Source organism: Argentina anserina, chromosome 5, assembly GCF_933775445.1.
Source record: "Argentina anserina chromosome 5, drPotAnse1.1, whole genome shotgun sequence".
NCBI lineage: Eukaryota > Viridiplantae > Streptophyta > Magnoliopsida > Rosales > Rosaceae > Argentina > Argentina anserina.
Genome location: NC_065876.1, coordinates 23,778,431 through 23,800,763, shown reverse-complemented (window position 1 = coordinate 23,800,763; position 22,333 = coordinate 23,778,431). Strand labels below are relative to the sequence as shown.

Sequence of the window (22,333 nt, the reverse complement as noted above, 5' to 3'; positions counted from 1 at the left end):
ACCCGAATTCTATTATTTTGGTTGTCAGTGTAGGTTCACCGACAATGCCGGTGCACCCAAGACAGGTTCAACTCTGTTTTTTATTATATTTTGTTCCCGCTGCATCAATCATGGCTTTAAATATTTCTTACTTTGTTGGTTTTAATACATGGATTATTGATTCGGGCGCATCTGATCATATGACTTATGACAAATCTTATTTTACCGTATTGTCTCCTCCACCAGTACCATATGTTACTAATGGTAATGGTGAGGCATTTCCCGTATTAGGGAAAGGGTCAGTTCGTATTACTCCCATAATAGAGCATCAAAATGTGCTTTATGTACCTGCTTTATCTCATCATCTGATATCTGTTCCCCAATTGAACACTGACGCTAAGTGTTCTGTGACTTTTTTTCCTATGTATGTGATATTTCAGAATCTTCTCACCGGGGAGTTAATTGGTCAGGGTATCTGAGGGGCCGGTTATTTCATCTGGCCGATGATTGAACAGTTCAAGTTACACAACATTAGTATCAACAAGTAACAAAGCAAGAGCAGGATCTTGAGTTCATCCCCCGACATTATGACGACGATAACAGCAGTTCAGGTATAGAGAGTAGAGTTGCGAATAGAACCGGCTATTGTTCAGAAGTTGTTCCATCTACCTATAATGTAATGACCTGATTTTTTTCGGAATCAAATAAATTGAATTCTTAGGAATTAATAAAGTTTGTAAAATTAATAAATCGCATTTGTTTAGCTTCACGACGTTGTCAAATCTAAAACAGAACCGTCGTCGGAAATTTAAATTTGAAAAACGTTACGTTTCCGCGACGCGAGAATCGACTTTTACTCCGTCGCTCGTTTCCGAAAACTTCATTCACGAAAGTTGTAGAGCTCGTCGATACGAATCTGTGGACGCGTCAAGCGTTCTAATTGGACATCGTACATGAAAGTTATTAATGACGGAAGTTAGTTTCTGATTTTGAAAGTGGGTATAAAAAGGGAATTTTAGGAAATAGGGTTTCCATTTTCGAAAACCCCTCTTTTGCCCCCGCAGCGTCCTTTCTCTCTCTTCCCTCTCTCACTCTCTCCCTCTCAAAAGACTCATCGCCGGCAATCTCTGTAACGACCCCAAAATTTCGAGCTTAAAAACTCAAAATTTCAAAATCGTTAAACACCAAACAATCTCAACGAATCGAAATCATTTAAAATGCCACAGCGGATCATCTCTGAGTTCAAAATACAACTCAGTCAAACCGATTATTACAACCCAAATTATAATTCAATATTATAACAATGGAATTGCGTAATCCTCACAACAAACTCACAAGATAGTCACACAAAATCCTCACACCAGCTGGAGATAAATAACTTCAAGTCCACTGAGCTGTACGTCAATTCCCACTAATCCACACCTGCAGAATTATCCACTACACCATCGAATTGGTGCACCGGGATTGTAAACACAAACCCGGTAAGCTTTACAGCTCGTATGAGTAAAATGAAAACATATAACTCGCATATCAATATATACGAAAATCCAGAAATCAAACAAATATAAATGCACTCATGAGTCAATGGACGACCCATCTGGTTGTCCCAAAGAAATATGAAAAGAAGCGGTCATGAGAAATTAAGTAACCCTTCTGGTTACCCAAATGCATTTATAATACGGGTACCAAGAACGCTGGTACACATCTGTTACCCCTCTCGTAATACACCGTCGATATTGGATAGCCACCCGCTACCCAACATCCAAAACAATCTGAGTACCCATGAGCAGATAACCACCCGTTACCTCACATGCAGTACTAAGGCAGACAGACTAGAGCTCTAACTGTATCGTAACTTTCGCCCGGCCAAAGGCTAGGTTCCGACTTGCCAAACACGTACAATAATCTCACATCAGATTGTATCAATCACGTCCGAAGACAAATCAACATTTTAACAATCTCAATGTTAAAAATCACGTACAATAATCTCACATCATATTGTACCAAAAATCATGTCCGAAGACAAATCAACATTTTAACAATCTCAATGTTAAATCACGTACAATAATCTCACATCATATTGTACCAAAAATCATGTCCGAAGACAAATCAACATTTTAACAAACTCAATGTTAAAATCACGTACAATAATCTCACATCATATTGTACAAATCAAAATCACATGCTCGATATTTAAATCTCGTCATCGAAATGACATAAATCACGATAAAATCATAACAGTATATTATATAGCAAACTATATATATATGTACATATTTACCATTTATACAATATATATAATCCATTATATCGTATACATGTCATATTTCATAAACACGTCCGAAGACAAAAACTCGTCCGAAGACAAAACATTTTAACAAACTCATGTTAAAACCACGTACAATAATCACACCTCATATTGTACAAAAATCACATCACATGCTCAACATTTAATTCTCGTCATTCGAAATGACCAATTCCAATGAATTCATAACAGTATATAATATAGCAAACTATATATATGTACTTATTACCATTTATACGATATATACGTAATCCACTATATTGTATACGTATCGTAATTCAATATTAAAAACTCTTGCAAAAATCTTGGAATCACCGCAAGGGTAGATTCGTAAATAAGTGAGATTTTACTCACCTTCTTTCCTGCGTGCAACTTCCACGACGCTGAAAGTAATTTCCTCACTCGTTTCGTCAGTCACCTAATAGCACGATAAATGCTTAGAAAATGATACTTAAAATATCAGGTGACGAGTTCAGCACAGCTAAATATTGTTCATAAAACATTGTTCACGGAACACTGTTCATGTTTACAAATCACTGTTTTTACTAAACCACTGTTCACAGTTACTGTTTTACCAAAACACTATTCAAAGTTACTGTTTTACCATGACACTGTTCACATTTACTGTTACAGATCACTATTCATGCGGAGTTACTATTCACAGTTACTATTCATTCGGCGTTACTGTTCACCGACCGCCACCAATCATCACCAAATTTCACCACCACAACCTAAATAACATTTCCAACAACTTCCTAGTTGACACCAAGGTCTAAATCCGAGTCTAAACAGTCCAAACAACGAAGAACATGAAATCGGCACTATTCACAAACCCTAGAAAATTGAAATTTTGATTCGGGTACTTACACTTCGATTTGGCTCGATTCCTTTTATGGGAATGTTACTGGGACTGAGACAAGCAAAACCCCCCAAGAATCTCGAGCCATGGTGGCCGGAGGAGGCGGCGCCGCCACAGCAGTAACTTCCGGCGGTTGCTACACCGCGTGTGGTTGTCGCCGGAGTGCAAGGCGTAGCCCAAAAGATGGAGCTCGTCGAGCCCGTCAGTTTGATAGGTGGCACGACACGAGGCGACGTCGGATGGTGGAGAAATCGGCCGGAGAAGGTTTTTGGGTTGGGTGAACAGTACCCGAGCTGATTTTTTAGAAAAATCTGATTTTCTGATTTATAATCTCCTCTCCTTCCTTTTATACTATTTCCAAAATCGGAAACAAACTTCCGACGTTAATAACTTTCGCGTCCCATGTCTGATTCGAACGCATGACATGTCCACGAATTCGTATCGATGAGCTCTACGACTTTTGTGAAGGAAGTTTTCACAACCGAGCGACGGAATAAAAGTCGATCTATACGTTGCGGTAACGTTACGTTTTCTAATTAAACGATCCGAGAACGTTTCCGTTTTCGTTTCGAAATGTCGCAAACCTCCAATTGTCGTCTTGAGTTAATTTCACAAGTTTAACACTTTGAAAATACTAGACATTTAGTTTCTAAAAATTCGGGTTATTACAATCTCACCAACCGGACGTCTGTGTCCCTCACCGCCGGCCCAAGAAGCTTCACACGGCCCTCCGGTACAACTCTCGAGCTCGACACGCCGCCCCACGCCACATCGGAGCTCAACCGGTAACCCGAAAATTCTGCAGAAATCGCCACCGCTCAAGCTACTCCTCCGGCGACATTCCGGTGGTTCCAAGGCTCGAATGAGGTAAGGATTCATTTGAATTGATTGTTGAGATGGTTTATTGGTGATATTTGTAGAGATTTGGGGAGAATTGGAGGAGGAGGAGAAATTGAGGGTACCGCCGCCTTAGGGGGCGCGTGAGAGGGCGTGAAAAGGGTAGGAGACGGCCTGAGGCCGTAGAAGCGTAGAGGGGGAAGGAAGGCAAGGTTTTGGGCGGTAGTGGGCAAGTCACGGGCGCCGGTTTGAGCGGCGCGTGAGCTCCATACGCTGCCACCTTGGGGAGGCGCGTGAGCGCCACGCGCTGCCACGTGCGGCGGCGCGTGAACATTGATTTTTTTTCAAAATAGTAAATTTTGTAAAAAGTGATTTATGTACGGTAAATGTAAAAAGTAATTTACGTACAGTAAATGTAAAATTAATTTTCGTACAGTAAATGTAAAATTATTTCACTTACAGTAATTGTAAAAGTAATTTCTGAAAGGTAAATCAGTGATTTGTACTTACTAACAGTATTTACTATGAATAGTACACTGGTGTACATGAATACGTAAACAGTACATATATGAAAAGTAATATGTAAACTTTACGTATATGAAAGGTAATACATAGACCGTACGTATTTGAACAGTGATACGTGAATAGTAATTACGTGAACAGTAATTTCGTAAAAATCAGAAATTGCTTAACAGTAAAACATTATTACTGTTTCGGCATTTGAGGTTTTACGTAACGCTTCTAAATTCACTTCTTATCTATTCTAGGTGACCGACACAACAAGTAAAGGATTTGCTTGCCAAATTTTGGAAATTACGCTTAGGAATATAAGGTGAGTAAATCTCATAATGATGAATCTACCCTTAGCGGAGATTCATAATTACACTTATTTAAAAAGATTGAACTATGATATGTATATGATATAGTGGGTTGTGTATGTGTATAATTGGTAAAATCGATACATATATATGGGTTGCTATATTATATACTGTCATATCCCCGTTATTCAAATAAGTTCATTTATGACATTGATATTTATTTATTTGAGCATGTCACTTGGTTTTGTACAATAACATGCGATGATTGTTTTGTACGTGGTTTTAACTTGAGTTATGTTAAAACGTTTTTGTTGTCTTCGAACCTGTTTTCGGATGTGTTGGCATATCGAAACCTAGCTTTTGCCAGGCGACAGTTACGATATAGTTAGAGCTCTAGTCTGTCTGCCGGTGTACTGGCATGAGAGGTAACAGATGGGTTACCGGCTTATGAGTACCCATATTTTTGGGATTATTGGGTGATAGATGGGTTGTCCAATGTCCGGTGGTGTACTGCATGAGGGGTAATATATGAGTACCTAGGTCTCATGAGTACCCGTATTATAAATGTAATTGGGTTAACAGATGGGTTGCATGATTTCTCATGAGCACTTATATTTTTAGATATTATTGGACAACCAGATGGGCCGTCTTTTAACTCATAAGTACATTTATAATTGGATGTTTCAATATTACTCTTTTGTTACTATGCACGTTATTTAGTTGTTTTACTGATACGAGCTGCAAACCTTACCGGGTTTGTGTTTTACAATCCCGGTGCACCTATTCGATGGTGTAGGAGATAGTTCCGTAGGTGTGAATTAGCAGAATCGACGGACAACTTAGAGGACTAGTAAGTTCTTTATTCAGAGGACTTCGAAATTTTTTATTTATTTTGTGGTGAGGATTGAGAGGATTTTACATTTCCATTTCATATACTGCTTGAATTATAAATATGGGTTGTAATAATCAATTTAACTGAGTTGTACTATGAACTCAGTAACGATCCGCTGTGACGATAAGATGATTTCGATTTATTGAGATTGTTTTAGAGTTTTTATGGCTTCGATTTTTTTGAGTTCATGCTCCAAATTTCGGGGTCGCGACATATAACAGGGCGTGTGATCGAGGACTTGTCATCCATGTCAGGAAAAGCATCTGCTTAAATCCCATATGTTCATAAATAGATCATTACAAGAGTTTTGATAGCGGACGAACTGAAAAGAGAGTTGCACAAGCCAAAGAAGAAGCAGGATGCATCAAAGATAGCATTGCTGATAGTGATGTACTTGTTGACGATCTTATTCTTCTCCGTATCTGGCATGTGAAAGAGGGCCTGATGTAGAAAAATGAAAAGCTAATGAAGATGCTCAAAAGGAGCGACGAACACATAAAAAAGTTCGAGATTGAGAAGAAAGAACTACTGTAGAAGCGAGCAAGAGATAGGATGTAATAACCCTATTTTTCAAAATGATATTTGGTTTGATTTGAATTCAATAAAGTTGTGAGATTCAATTAGAATGAATTTGATTGTTGGCGACCTTATGAAACGAAAACGGAAACGTTCTCGGAACGTTTAATTAGAAAAAACGTTACGTTTCCGAACGAATATATCGACTTTTATTCCGTCGCTTGGTTGTGAAAACTTCCTTCACGAAAGTTGTAGAGCTCGTCGATACGAATTCGTGGACGCTTAACGCGTTCGAATCGGAAGTCGTACGTGAAAGTTATTAATGTCAGAAGTTCATTTCCGATTTTGGAAACTAGTATAAATAGGAAAATTTAGGGATTAGGGTTTCCATTTCTGGAAACCCTTCACCCGCGCCTCCCTCCCTTCTCTCTCCCCCTCGCGACTCTCTCTCCCCGACCCTCTCCTTCCAAGCCGACGATCTCCCTCCACCGGCTTCCGTGCTTGACACCGTTGGTGTCACTGACACCGCGCGACCACGACGCAGCGACCGGTGGTAGCGGCGACGCACCCCGAGCGGGGATCGAGAAGCGCAGACGGAGCTCGACCTCGGGTTCGTCGATTTCGACATGGCCGGCATCGCAGGAGCTCGGCGCCACCATAACGAGCTCGCCCTCCTCCTCCACGACACGAATCAACCCACGGGGAGACTCACCTCGAGCAGCGACACCAGCGATCATCTCCCCTCGAACCCGAGCCCTCACCGCGATTTTTGGAACTCCTCCGATGAATCCGACGGTCCAAAACGTTGATTGAGGTAAGGATTAATCTTGTGTGATTGTTGTGATGGATTGTTGATGATTTTTGGAAGATTTGGGTTGGATTTGTGGGGATCGGAGGATTATGAACACCGCCGCCTTAGGCGGCGCGTGTGCGAGCGTGGAGGGGTCTAGGGGCGGCGTGAGGCCGTGGGGAGGAAGAGGAGGAAGAAAAGGAGAGAAATAGGGCGGCGGTGGCGTGCTATGCGCCAGTTTTGGGCTTGGCGCGTGAGCCCCACGCGCTGTCACAGTGAGTGGCGCGTGACCGCCACGCGCGACCTGCCGGAGGTGGCACGTGTACCCCACGCGCCGCCACATGCGGCGGCGCGAGAACAGTGTTTCTGAAGGGTAAATTTGTAATTTATTTTTACGTACGGTAAATGTAAAAGTGATTTACGTATGGTAAATATAAATTTTATTTGCGTACGATAAATGTAAATGTAAATTACTTTCAGTAAATGTAAAAAGTAATTTCAGAAGGGTAATTCAGTAATTATTACAGTATTTACATTTAAATAGTATTCGTACGTACAGAAATACGTAAACAGTATGTACACGTACAAGGATACGTAATTGATGAGTATTTGTACATAAATATGTGAATAGTAAATACGTGAACAGTAACTCCGTGAACAGTAAATTCGTAAAACCAGATAAGACTCGAGCATGAGATGTGGGAAGCAGAGATGCGAAGGGAAAAGGCAAGGCAATCTGTACATGCAGCGAGCACTCAGGGCCGACGGGTATGTCATGGAAGAGGCCAAGACCCCACTATCAAGTTCCGACAAGGGCAACACCCCTATCTGTCAGGGCTGCACCAGTTAGACCATTGTCATCAGTGAGGTGTTATGGCTGCAATGAGATGGGACATTACGCCTCAGCATGTCCGAAACCGAAGAGAGCAGGCTGCCACCGCTGCGGGCAAGTGGGACACATAGCTAGAGATTGTACCCGACCTCTTCACGGTACACAGGAACGGCCGCAGAGACAACTACCAGCGGGCCAAGCTAGAGTGTTCGCAGTGGGTCAGCGAGACACAAGAGTGCTGTTTGATACGGGAGCATCGCATTCATTTATTGCTAGTTCGGTAGTGGAGATGCTAGGATTGATTCCTACACCTCTTGGGGACGCTTTATGTGTCACTTCACCCCTTGGAGTGTCCCTTGAGTTAGAGACAATCTGCAAGGTTTGTCCGATTGTGATTGGGAGTAGAGAGTTCTCTGCTTCGTTGATTGTGATTCCTGACCACACCTATGATGTGATCTTGGGAATAGATTGGTTGAGACCGCAGTATGCGGTGATTGATTGTTTTAACATGGTGGTGTCTTTTCATAGACCCGGGGAGCCAGTGTTTCGTTATCGTTGCCTCAAGTCAGATAATGCCATGAGATCAGGAGTTTTGGCACATGTGGAATCGTTGGATCAGAAAGAAACTACTGCAGACATTGTGGTTGCGTCCGAGTTTAGTGAGGTATTCCAAGAGATACCAGGGTACCTCCTCGAAAGGTAGTTGATTTCTGCATTGATGTAGTACCTGGTACGGCACCTGTGTCAAAGGCGCCCTATAGAATGGGGCAAAACGAACTTAAGGAATTGAAGGTGCAGATCGATGAGCTATTGGAGTAAGGGTTCATTCGACCTAGTGTTTCACCTTGGGGAGCACCGGTTTTGTTCGTGAAAAAGAAAGATGGTTCTCTGCGGTTGTGTGTGGACTACAGGGAACTGAACAAGGTGACCATCAAGAATAGGTACCCCTTACCTAGGATTGATGACTTGTTCGATCAGCTCAAAGGTGCTACGGTGTTCTCTAAGATTGATTTGAGATCCGGTTATCATCAGCTCAGGGTGAAGGAATAAGATATATCGAAGACAGCCTTCAGGACCTGGTATGGACATTATGAGTTTGTTGTCATGTCATTTGGTCTAACGAATGCACCAGCTGTCTTTATAAGTTTGATGAACCAAGTATTTAGCCCGTACTTGGATGAGTTTGTTGTGGTGTTTATGGATGACATTCTGATATACTCCAAGACACAAGAAGAACATGTGGTGCATCTGAGAATAGTGTTACAGACCTTGAAAGAGGCGAGATTGTATGCCAAGCTAGAGAAGTATGAGTTCTGGAAAGAAGAGGTCAAATTCCTTGGTCATGTTGTCTCAAAAGATGGAGTATTAGTGGACCCGTCAAAAGTAGAGGCAGTAAAGAATTGAAGTCGTCCAAAGAACCCTACAGAGATTCGTAGTTTCCTCGGTTTGGCAGGTTACTACAGGAGGTTTATCGAGGGGTTTTCTAGTATTGCATCTTCATTGACCAAGTTGACCAAGAAAGATACCCCATTCGTATGGACGGATGCATGTGAGGAAGCATTCAACAAACTAAAGACAGTTTGACCACAACTCCAGTGTTGACGATTCCTTCAAGTGGTGGTGGCTATGTCATTTACAGTGATGCTTCGCTCCAAGGTTTGGGTTGTGTGTTGATGCAGCATGGGGGAGTTGTTGCTTACGGCTCTAGACAGTTAAAGATTCATGAGAAGAACTACCCTACACACGATCTAGAACTTGCGGCAGTTGTGTTTGCCCTGAAAATTTAGAGACATTACTTGTATGGTGAGAAGTTTCAACTCTTTTCAGATCATAAGAGTTTGAAGTAATTGTTCTCACAGAAGCAGCTGAATATGAGACAGATGAGATGGATGGAACTCCTCAAGGACTATGACTTCATATTAGAGTACCACCCGGGGAAGGCAAATGTGGTGGCCGATGTCTTGAGCAGGAAACCGAGAGCCAGCCTCCGACCTCATATCTGTAAGTAATTCTTTTTTTTTTCTTTTCGTCTTTCGACCTCAAATCAGTGTGGGTGTGGGTCTGTGGGACTGTGGGTTACTGGGTTAGAATTTGATATATATGTATATTTGTATAAAGATAATGGACTAAATGGAGGAAGGAGGTAAGTGCGGTGGGTGGGTGCACAGGTGTGGATCCGGGATCATATATACTATATATATATGTGTGATGTTATGATGACCTATGGTTCAATTTGTTTATGTGTTAGACTGAGAATTCTCCATCTCTGTTCAATGGACTTATATATGTGTTAGATTAAAAATGGACTTACGGTATGTGGTGTAATGTTTGTATATTGTGATTCAATTGCACAGGATGAGTACTTCAGCAGCATCTACAGAACCTAGTGTCGATTCAAATGTGGAGGAAAATTTATCTGCGCCACTTTGGAAATATGTCACTAAGGATATAGTTGTTGATGCCGACGGTGTTGCAAGAGCAGGAGGAGGAAATGTGAGTTTCACTTGTAGTTTCTGCGAAAAGAGATTCAATGGGTCACATTCTAGAGTCGAGACTCATTTGCTTAAAATCCCAAGAAAAGGGATCAAGCCTCGCACCAAAGTCACACAAGCAAAAATGCAAGAGATGCAACAACTTCTTGATTGGTGTGCGCAGCAATTGCGAGAGAGGGCTCCTAATAAGGTTCCTTTGCCTCCCTCTTCTAGTTTTTCCGGAAGTGGTTCAAGCTATTTTCCATTGATGGAGAGGGATGATGAAGCAAAAAAGAGAAGAGTGAGTCCACAACTAGCCAAAGCTTTCAAGATTGAAGATAGGCAACAATGTGATGCTGAGATTGCAAGATTGTTTTACAGTAGTGGACTATCGTTCAATGTTGCAAGGAATCCTCTCTACCGAAGCTCTTACACCCGTGCTAGCAATATTCCGGGTTATGTTCCTCCAGGGTACAATGCTTTGAGGACCACACTACTTGATAATGAGAGGTGTCATGTTGAGCGGACATTGGAACCTGTGAAGAAGACATGGAAAGAGACCGGTGTGAGCTTGTGTTCTGATGGGTGGACTGATGGCCAAAAGAGGCCATTAATCAATATGATGGCTGCTGCTACAAACAAGGCTATGATGTTGAGAGCGGTCAATTGTGATGGCATGACCAAAGACAAAACTGAAATTTCAAAATTGCTTTTGGCATCCATCAATGACATTAGTTCGGAAAATGTGGTTCAAGTGGTGACAGATAATGCGCCTGTTTGTGCTGCTGCCGGTGCAATGGTTGAAGAGGCACATCCACACATATTTTGGACACCATGTGTGGTACATACACTCAATCTTGTTTTGAAAGATACTTTGAAAGCTAAAGCTTATCTACCCGGGGAGAATGTGGAAAAAGAGTTGGGGTGGCTTATGGATGTTTGCAATGATGTTTGGTTCATAAAGAATTTTATCGTGAACCATAACATGCGTTTGTCCATGTATAATGATAATTGTGCCTTGAAGTTGCTCCAAGTTGCCGAGACAAGATTTGCTTCTCATTATGTGATGCTTAAAAGGTTTAGAGATGTGAAGAATGGCATGCAACAAATGGTGATTAGTCCAAGATGGGACATGTATAGAGAAGATGATGTTAAGAAGGCAAGAGCGGTGAAGGAAATGCTATTGAGTGACACCTTGTGGGAGCAAATTGATTTCATGATTGCATTTATGTCACCTATATATGAGATGATAAGGATGGCCGATTTGGATAAGCCTTGTCTTCACTTGGTTTACGAGTGGTGGGATACAATGATAGAGAAAGTGAAGAAGGCAATTTATACTCCCGAGTTTGCCAATGTCTTATCAATTCATTGTGATGCATCAAGGTTTTATGATGTGGTGTACTCCACCTTGATTGCTCGGTGGACTAAGAGTTCCACCTCACTTCATTGCATGGCTCACTCTTTGAACCCAAAGTATTATAGCTCTCAATGGCTTGAAGAGGATCCTAACCGGGTTGCTCCACATAGAGATACCGAGCTCACCAATGAGAGGAAGAGATGTCTTATCAAGCTCTATCCGGATCCGCAAGTTCGTAATAAAATGATGGAAGAATATGGATATTTTTCATTGAACATAGGTGATTACTCAAGACCGGATGCTTTGGAAAACAAGTTTTATTTTGAGCCTCTAATTTGGTGGGCCTCCTATGGAGCTTCTACACCAAGACTCCAATCTTTGGCTTTGAGGTTGCTTAATCAACCTTGTTCATCTTCTTGTTGCGAAAGGAATTGGAGTACATATAGCTTCATACAAGATTTGAAGAGGAACAAGTTGGAACCAAAAAAAGCTCAAGATTTGGTGTATGTTCATACAAATCTTCGACTTTTGGCAAGGGCCGAGCCTACCTATTATAAAGATAGGGACTCAATATGGGATCTTACGGGAGATGGTCATGAGTCTATGGAACCAGGGATTAATGATGATGTGCTTGAGCTTGCAGAATTGTCCCTTGATGAACCGGCATTAGAGAGGATGCTTGTTAATGATGAGATGGACTATTGAAGGTGATTAGTAGGTAAATTCTTAGCTATATATTCTCTATTATTTCAATTATTATGGAATGATTAAGATGTTTAGATTGATTATGGAATGACTAACTCTTATTGTGTATTAGGTGTTGCATTGTTGAAGGTGCAAAGTTGTTGCCCAAACGTCTAAACTCCAAAGTTGCTACCTATTGTGGCTATTGCATATGTCATTTATGAACATCTCTTTATTTGCACTTACTAAATCTATTTGAAGTTGTTTGATTGTTATTTGTAATGGATTTAGAACACTATTTTGTTAATAAGATTATCCTTATGTCAAATTTTAGTATCTTTTTATGTATTTAATATATAAATATATATATTTTATTTGCCGTGTCGAAGCCGTGTCGGATCCTCTGTTTTTGGGTTTTTCCGTGTCGCCGTGTCATGTCGCCGTATCCGTGTCCGTGTCCGTACAACATAGGTGCTTACTCAATTACTTTGGCTGTGCTCTTTGCTAGCTTAGCTCTTATCACTTATAATATTTTACCATCATGTATTTATGTAATTCTTAAGTTTTAGTGAACAATTGATAGCATACTTTCAAACTTTTGAAAGTTCAAATAGCTGAATTCAGTAATATATACTTGTATCATTATAACTGAACACTGTTAATACTCTATGTGGTCGGCGGTAAACGACAGAAATTATAATCAATAACCTTCCCATCTTAAACAAATTATCTGCATAGATGATCAGTAAGAGGTGAAGGGTTTATTAAAATTGACCCAAGTCGCTTTAAATTCATAGTTAGATTTCTTTTTTAATTGCATTTGATTAGTAGAAGTATGCCTCCTTTCTTCTTGAGCATGTCATAATCCAATCTATTTTATGCATGATAATGCTTCAAATTTAGTTATGTTTGGATCATATTATAATGTTTTCTAGAGGTAGTTATGTTGCTGTGTCAACTTTTTTTTGGTCATGTAGACGTAATGCCATAGATACTGCTATGTCCACTAAAAAGGTATAGATGGTTGTATTGATTTGATTATCCATTGCAGAGTTGTTTTAGCACCATTGACTAGACAGAAATCATACGGAAATGTGCCCCAGCCACATGCCATCTTATATTACTCTCAGAGAACATCGAAAGGGGGTCTTCTCATAACTGAAGCCACTGGAGTTTCTGACACAGCACAACGGTAACTTGCAGATAGCGATCAAGTTTCTTTCTGTAAAATTTAAAATCACAAGATATAGAATTCGCAACTTTGTCATTCCAAAATTTGGCGATTCTTATTTCTTTTGTTTGTGAAGGTATCCAGATACTCCTGGTATATGGACAAAGGAGCAAGTTGAAGCATGGAAACCCATAGTCAATGCTGTACATGCTAAAGGGGGTATCTTCTTCTGTCAGATTTGGCATGTGGGGAGGGTTTCAAATAGTGGTGCGTTCCTAACTTATTTATGACTTATTTTTGTCATTGAAACCATTGTGAGCATAAGTGACTTATTAGACAAGTGCAGCATTTGAAAATTAGTTGCTCCTCCTTAATGTATTAGAAAAACATGAAGCTTCAGCTATATATGCCTCAGAATTCAGAACTCAGAACAAAAATGAAATTATGAACTAGTATAGCATCTGCTAATCTGCTATTCCTCTTAACAAAAATTACTTTGGCTGAATTTAGCTGTCTATATGTTGGAAATACACTATGGTTTCTCAACATCGAGTCTATGGAACCGTTCATGCCAAGTCAATCCAGAGAATAACATGGACGATGGATATGATTGATCAGGCCCAAAGGACCTGCATGCATAGTTTCTGTATTTTACCGAACAATCTAAAACTATCCGATTAGGAACTTTTTTTTTCACCTAACATTAATATCTATCGACATCTCTTCTGCCATGGGTTTGTTACATATCAATGAACCTTTTTAATTCAATATCATCTGTTGTGTTCTCATAGTGATTCTATCCCTCTTTACCTGTAGGCTTTCAGCCGAATGGGCAAGCTCCAATCTCTTCTAATGACAAACCCCTAACCCCCGAGATACATTCTAATGGCATCGGTGTTGCGCAATTCACACCTCCAAGACAATTAAGGACAGATGAAATTCCTGAGATTGTTAATGATTTTAGACTTGCTCCAAGGAATGCAATGGAAGCTGGTAATTTCTTTTTGTTAAATATTAAATCAGTTTACAGAAAAGTATTATATCAATGTGGGGTGCTAACAATGTGTTGTGTGGGGACGGAGTTATAGTAAATTATAGAACTTGTTCAAGTCATCTTGGAGTATCAATTTCTTACGTTCATTATGTTAAATGATTAATAAGTTTTCATGGTCTCTTTGTTATGGCTTCGGGTAATGACAAGTTTGAATATTTTTATTACACTAATAATATTGTTTGCGATTTCATAGGCTTTGATGGGGTTGAAATTCATGGCGCCCATGGCTATCAAACTGATCAGTTTTCGAAAGATCAAGTAAATAATCGAACAGACCAATATGGTGGATCTCTAAAAAACCGTTGCCGATTTGCACTAGACATTGTTGAAGCTGTTGTAGACGAGATAGGAGCAGATAAAGTTGGAATTAGATTCTCTCCATTTGCAGACTATATGGAATCCGGAGATTCTAATCCAAAGGAGTTGGGACTCTATCTAGCCAATGCCTTGAACAAATATGGAATCGTGTACTGCCACATGAGTGAGCCAAGAATGAAGACTGTTGGAGAAAAGATTGAAACTCCCGACAGTCTTGTTCCCATGAGAAAGGCTTTTAATGGTACCTTCATTGCTTCTGGTGGTTATGACAGGGAAGATGGGAACAAAGCTGTGGCTGAGGGCCGTGCAGATCTTGTAGCTTTTGGTCGTTGGTTCTTGGCTAATCCAGATTTACCAAAGAGATTTGAGCTTAATGCTCCTCTAAACAAGTACATCCGAGAGACATTCTACGTATCTGATACGGTTCTTTGTTACACTCACTATCCATTTCTTGACATCACTGCTTTAGTCTCCGACTGAGTATGCGTTCCTGCACTTGTTTGCAGCTTTAATGATTTCTTGTTATCAAGTTACAGGCAACGTCTGTTATAAGCCTGTTCTCGGAGCGCCGGACTGTTAATTCACAGACGTCGTCTATGTGATTGTGGGAACAGTGCTTTGAGTTAAAAATTTTAATAACTTTTCGGTTAACTCCCTTCTTCAAAGACCCGAGTTCATAGAATTTAATTTAGAGCTGGGAAGCTTTTGACCAAGTAGGTCAATATGTGTAGGAAGATTTTTTTCCAGATTGATTTAATTTTGCTGAATCTGTAATGTCAAAATATGGGTTTTCATCTTTCCACCAAGAAAGAAAATTATTGTATTTATCTCCTATGCTGAACCTTCAGTCCTTCATGCTCGGTATCCATATGCAAATTCTCATTAATAATCTCCTATGACCTATGCTATGACTTTAATCAAGTAAATGGATATGATTTGAGTCCGATGGCTTCATCGAGTAGAGTAAGCATCATGATTTTGATGTCAGCTCTTCTCTCTGAACACAAGTTTTTATATCTGGGTTCAAGTTCTTATAAATGAGAGAACGAGAGGAGAAAAGAAAATGGTCAAAAAGAACCGGAATTGCAGAAGAGAAAAGAGATAATGGAAAATATCTCCAAAGATAAAGTAAGAGAAAATCTTGACCTTCTGTTTATAATGGGTGGCTGAGATTTACTCATGAGGCAATATGAGGTTGATTTTACATCAAAGTTGATTTTTCTCCGTTTTAAGGTGTGTTATGGCCTTTAGAAATACTGTTTTTCAAGTTTAATACCCCAGTAGAAGTTTACTACCTCTAGTAAACTTTAGTAAATTGTTACTACCCCCAGTAAACTTTATTTTTTTGCATCTAAGTTGATTTTTCTCAGTTTTAAGGTGTTATGGCCTTTAGAAATACTGTTTTTCAAGTTTAATACCCCCAGTATAAGTTTACTATATAGTAAATTTTTACTACCCCCAGTAAACTTTATTTAGAAGTTTACTAGAGGTAGTAAACTTTAGTAAATTTTTACTACCCCCAGTAAACTTTATTTTTTTTCATCTAAGTTGATTTTTTTCCGTTTTAAGGTGTGTTATGGCCTTTAGAAATACTGTTTTTCAAGTTTAATACCCCCAGTAGAAGTTTACTAGAGGTAGTAAACTTTAGTAAATTTTTACTACCCCCAGTAAATTTTATTTTTTTGCATCTAAGTTGATTTTTTTCCGTTTTAAGGTGTGTTATGGCCTTTAGAAATACTGTTTTTCAAGTTTAATACCCCCAGTACAAGTTTACTAGAGGTAGTAAACTTTAGTAAATTTTTACTACCCCCAGTAAACTTTATTTTTTTGCATCTAAGTTGATTTTTCTCCGTTTTAAGGTGTGTTATGGCCTTTAGAAATACTGTTTTTCAAGTTTAATACTCCCAGTAGAAGTTTACTACCTCTAGTAAACTTTAGTAAATTTTTACTACCCCCAGTAAACTTTATTTTTTTGCATCTAAGTTGAGTTTTCTCCGTTTTAAGGTGTGTTATGGCCTTTAGATATACTGTTTTTCAAGTTTAATACTCCCAGTAGAAGTTTACTAGAGGTAGTAAACTTTAGTAAATTTTTACTACCCCCAGTAAACTTTATTTTTTTACATCTAAGTTGATTTTTCTCCGTTTTAAAGTGTGTTATGGCCTTTAGAAATACTGTTTTTCAAGTTTAATACCCCCAGTAGAAGTTTACTACCTCTAGTAAACTTTAGTAAATTTTTACTACCCCCAGTAAACTTTATTTTTTTGCATCTAAGTTGATTTTTCTCCGTTTTAAGTTGTGTGATGGCCTTTCGAAATACTGTTTCTCAAAACCAATGCAGAACTCACGTTTCTTCCTAATCATTGCTTCTTGATCCAACACGAGGAGCTATGTATTATGTTAACCCAGAGAGCAAAATCGTAAAAATATTATCATTCACTCAATGAAAATCAAATATAAGGCCTCAATTTTTGTAAAACGTACCCAATCTAACAACATAAATAATATGGGTGTTCTCTTTTCACATCAACATTCTATTGAGAGCAAAATCGCAAAAAAAAAAATGAAACAATTACTGACTTGTCTCATCCTACAGGCCTCATATTTGAATTTGGGGAAATTTACAGATCTCTTCCGCAGTTGGATGAATCCTCACGTGTGGGTGGTCAACGAGAAAGTCAGACCGAGAATTACCGAAAACCATTTTTTCACCCCTAACGTCGAAGCAGTTATCTCTGTCTCCACCCTTTTCAAAATCAACCAATCATTTAACGACACGTAATCAATTTTAATTTGGGCTCTCGGAGAGTAGGCCTTTAGCAGAACTTACCCAAGTTACAGAAGCGTCACAGTTAACCAGAATGTAGAGTTCTGAATATGTTTGGTGCAGTTATTTCTTATTTGATATTGCAAGTTTGCAACTGTGGGATCAAGTGTCTTATTGTAGATTGTGGCTGCGTGAAGATGCAAACTGAATGCAGCCTTGTACAAGATGAATTCAATAAAAGTGGCCTGTGTCTACAGTAATACTGAATCACCGGCTTTGTGTATCTAAATTATTAGAGATACCTTGAGGGTTCTGAACTTCGCTGTTTACTGATCATGATCGTAAAATTGTTCACGTAAAGTCCTAAATCGACTTGTAATTGAAATTACAGTCAGTAACATTAAATTACATGATCATGATCGTTTTATCAAATTGGCTCACAGTCGTGTGAAGATGAAGTTTTATCTTTCTGGCTTCTGCGACATAATAATGAAACGAGCCTGAGTTTTTTTTTTTTTTTGATGTTTTATTACGAATTGTGAATTTGGCAGAAGGTGAAGGAAGCATGCAAATATGTCTTCCAGAGTTCCAGTAATCCAGTACCAGACACATGGAATATTCCATATTTCTACGCAATGTAATTTCTGCGTCTTTTAAGCACCGTAGGTTTTTTTTTATTCAAAAAATTTTGTTTTTGAGAAACTTTCACTCAAAAGCAAGGGTTATTTAACAAAACATAAATAGAAATAAAACCTATAAAATTAATAAAAATATAAAAATAAGTTGCATTGTATATATAATAGAAGAAACATATTTTAAAAATAGAAAAATATATGTTATTATTAGGGCTAAAAAGACGGGCTTTTAGGGTTGGGCTATTAGGGCCGGGCCGTAGGGTAGGACCGGGCTTTATTTGCACAACCCTTATCCTGCCGTAATCGAAAAAATATTGGGCCGGCCCTTGCATTAGGACGGTACGGGACGGCCTTAGCTCTTTTTGGTCGAGCGGGTTTTATTTACACAACCCTTATCCTGCCGTAATCGAAAAAGATTGGGCCGGCCCTTGCATTAAGACGGTCCGGAACGGCCTTAGCCCTTTAGGGTCGGGCGGGCCCCTTGGGACTGGATGATGAGACTCACCATAAATAACTCCGAGAAAAATAGCAGAGAATTTATGAGGTAACAGGTGCACGATGGCGCCGTCACTCTGTTTCTACAATTTGTTCCCACCTTTTGATCATTTTGCATGAATGAGACAACTTGAATTCCAAGTTTCCAACACAGCCGGAAGTGGATCTCAAATAAGTACAAGACTTTTACGGCCGTAGCTCAGCTTCATCTAATTATCACAATTTTGATACTTTAATTGTCGCCATTTTTACTTCGATTTATATATATGCAAGATATATATTTGTATGTATAATGCTATGATTACAAGGCGGCCGGCACAAGTCGCAGGTCAGTTGACAGTGACAATGGACCCATTTACATCATTTAGTTCCAAGTTCCTGACTTTGTCTTTGCGTAACTCTCAAACGTATAAAGACCCAATTGTGTCTTCCTTTCATTTCCAGACCAGAACAACTAGAACTCACCCATATTGCAAGAATGGAAACCCAAGCTCCCACTCTTCCTCTTCTTACTCCTTACAAGTTGGGAAAGTTTGATCTCTCTCACAGGTGAACTTGCTTTAATCTTTCTCTCTCTGTATTCATATATTGTTTGTTGGCTGATATTGCTAAGATCGATCCCATATCAATGATATCATAAGTTTGATCTAGTAAGCAAGTATCGATCGATGATCTTATAACTTAATTGCTAAGTGGTTGCTTTGTTTATCTACTCTAGAGTTGTTTTAGCACCATTGAATAGGATGAGATCATACGGAAACGTTCCCCAGCCACATGCCATCTTATATTACTCTCAGAGATCATCCCAAGGGGGTCTTCTTATAACTGGAGCCACTGGAGTTTCTGACACAGCACAAGGGTAATTTTAAGAATAGCGATCAACTTTCTTTCTGTAAATTATTAAGGATTCACAAGATGCAATAGAATTCACAACTTTGGCATTCCAAAATTGACGCTTCGTTGTTTCTTTTGTATTTGAACTTGTGAAGGTATCCAAATACTCATGGTATATGGAAAAAGGAGCAAGTTGAAGCATGGAAACCCGTAGTCGATGCTGTACATGCTAAAGGGGGTATCTTCTTCTGTCAGATTTGGCATGTGGGGAGGGTTTCAAATAGGGGTGTGTTTCTGAGTTATACCTCTATCACTGGACAATATATATATATATGGTCATGCTAGTGAGGGTTTCCTTTTTTTGGTTTAAAAAATGGATATGTCACTTGACTAACTTCTCGATTATATTTTCACATCTCTACCATTCAACTATATAGGTCTACTGTATAGATCACCTGTGGAAACTTTCAGCCAAAACGGAGGTGTTTAAGGCATGTCTGCACCGTCTGTACGGTGGGGATTCGACGATTTCGGCCACCGGCGACGTGTAACGACGACGCCGACTAGCACAGCCGCACTCCCCTCATTCCGGCGCTCCTGTCTGTGCCGGCCGGAGCTGCAGCGCCAGCCGGAATTTCGAAATCTCCTTAGGTGCCCAGAAATTTGAAATTTCGAGATTCCGGCTGGCCCTGCAGCTCCGGCCGGCACAAACAAGAGAGCCAGAAGGAGGGGAGTGCGGCTGTGTTGGTCGGCGCCGTCGTTGCGCGTCGCCGGTGGCCGGAATCGTCTATATATATCAGTGCTTCTCGGCTGCGGACGTCTGTTTGGATTTCCGCCATTTCTCCTCGATCCGACGCCGGCGACGCTATTTCTTCTCGTCGGAATGACACCACACTTTCCTAGACATTACTCTGATGAACAAGAATGCAAAAGAGATCGAGATTGGAGGTCTTGCATCAACCTCACTCAAAACTTCACCACTGATCATGGTGAACCTCTGATTCCGATCTCTTTCGCATTCTTCTTCATCAGAGAAATGTCTAGGAAATCGTGGTGTTATTGCGGCGAAAAGAAACGGCGTCGCCAGTGTCGGATCGAAGAGAAACGAAGGAAATCCAGAGGGAAAAACCGTCCGGATGTCCGCAGCTGAGATTTTATGTGTATATATATATACACCTACATACTGAACGGTGGAGATGTGAAAATATGACCGAAAAAATGAGTTAAATAAGAAATCTCACACTTCAATTTCAAAGCAAGGCTCCGCTCAGAACTGATATACTTATTTTTTTTTAATATCATTTGTTCTGTTCTCATAGTGATTCTATGCCTCTTTGCGTATAGGCTTTCAGCCGAATGGGCAAGCTCCAATCTCTTCTACTGACAAGCTCCTAATCCCCGAGATACCTGATAATGGCATCGATGAGGCGCAATTCACACCTCCAAGACAGTTAAGGACAGACGAAATTCCTGTGATTGTCAATGATTTCAGACTTGCTGCAAGGAATGCAGTGGAAGCTGGTAATTTCTTTCTGTTAGTTATTTAACCAGTTTAACATTTTAGATGGCCTTTTACAGAAAAAAGCATCATATTGCTGAATGCTGATCATTAATGTCTTGTATGGGGATGGAGTTGTAGTGGGAATGTGAAATTATAGAAGTTGTTCATGTCTTCTTGGAGTATCAATTTTTTATGTTCATTATGTTAATATTGTTTGCGATTTCATAGGCTTTGATGGGGTTGAAATTCATGGCGCCCATGGCTATCTAATTGATCAGTTTTTGAAAGATCAAGTAAATAATCGAACAGACCAATATGGTGGATCTCTAGAAAATCGTTGCCGATTTGCACTAGACATTGTTGAAGCTGTTGTAGACGAGATAGGAGCAGATAAAGTTGGAATTAGATTATCTCCATTTGCCGACTATATGGAATCAGGAGATTCGAATCCAAAGGAGTTGGGACTCTATCTAGCCAAAGCCTTGAACAAATATGGAATCCTGTACTGCCACATGGTTGAGCCAAGAATGAAGACTGTTGGAGAAAAGTTTGAAACTCCAGACAGTCTTGTTCCCATGAGAAAGGCTTTTAATGGTACCTTCATTGCTGCTGGTGGTTATGACAGGGAAGATGGGAACAATGCTGTGGCTGAGGGCCGTGCAGATCTTGTAGCTTTTGGTCGTTTGTTCTTGGCTAATCCAGATTTGCCAAAGAGATTTGAGCTTAATGCTCCTCTAAACAAGTACATCCGAGATACATTTTACGTACCTGATCCAGTCCTTGGTTACACTGATTATCCATTTCTTGACAGCACTGCTTGAGTGCCCAGTCGAGTTTGGAAGGTTAAACTCTCTTATATTCTATTCATGCAGTTGTCTGCAGGCTTAGAATTTTCTTGTTATCAAGTTACATAGGCCGGTAGAATTAATCTAATAACCCGATTTTTCGGAACGATTTTTTTATTGCTTTTAAATTTATAAAATTTGTGAAAATCATTAAACGTGTTTGTGTTGCCTTGCGACATCGGTTAAATCGAAAACGGAAATGTTATCGGAATGTTAATTTAGAAAAACGTTACATTTCCGCGACGTGAGAATCGACTTTTGCTCCGTCGCTCGTTTGTGAAAACTTCTTTCATGGAAGTTGTAGGGCTCATCGATACGAGCTCGTGGACATGTCACACGTTTAGATTGGACGTCGGACGTCGGACGTGAAAG

General features: G+C 39.8%; 2 protein-coding genes across 2 annotated transcripts; both read left to right on the top strand.

Annotated features, from left to right (window-relative positions):
* The first annotated feature begins 13,267 nt into the window (after positions 1-13,267).
* LOC126795780 (putative 12-oxophytodienoate reductase 11) lies at positions 13,268-15,416 on the top strand. The gene is made up of 5 exons (XM_050522538.1): positions 13,268-13,280; positions 13,364-13,535; positions 13,651-13,781; positions 14,331-14,507; positions 14,762-15,416. The coding sequence occupies exons 1-5, from the start codon at positions 13,268-13,270 to the stop codon at positions 15,364-15,366; spliced, it is 1,098 nt and encodes a 365-aa protein (XP_050378495.1). The 3' UTR covers positions 15,367-15,416.
* A 3,820-nt stretch (positions 15,417-19,236) lies between these two features.
* On the top strand, positions 19,237-22,110 carry LOC126796049 (putative 12-oxophytodienoate reductase 11). Its single transcript, XM_050522817.1, has 5 exons — positions 19,237-19,330; positions 19,500-19,640; positions 19,771-19,901; positions 20,960-21,136; positions 21,345-22,110. The coding sequence occupies exons 1-5, from the start codon at positions 19,260-19,262 to the stop codon at positions 21,935-21,937; spliced, it is 1,113 nt and encodes a 370-aa protein (XP_050378774.1). The 5' UTR covers positions 19,237-19,259; the 3' UTR covers positions 21,938-22,110.
* Positions 22,111-22,333: the final 223 nt, after the last annotated feature.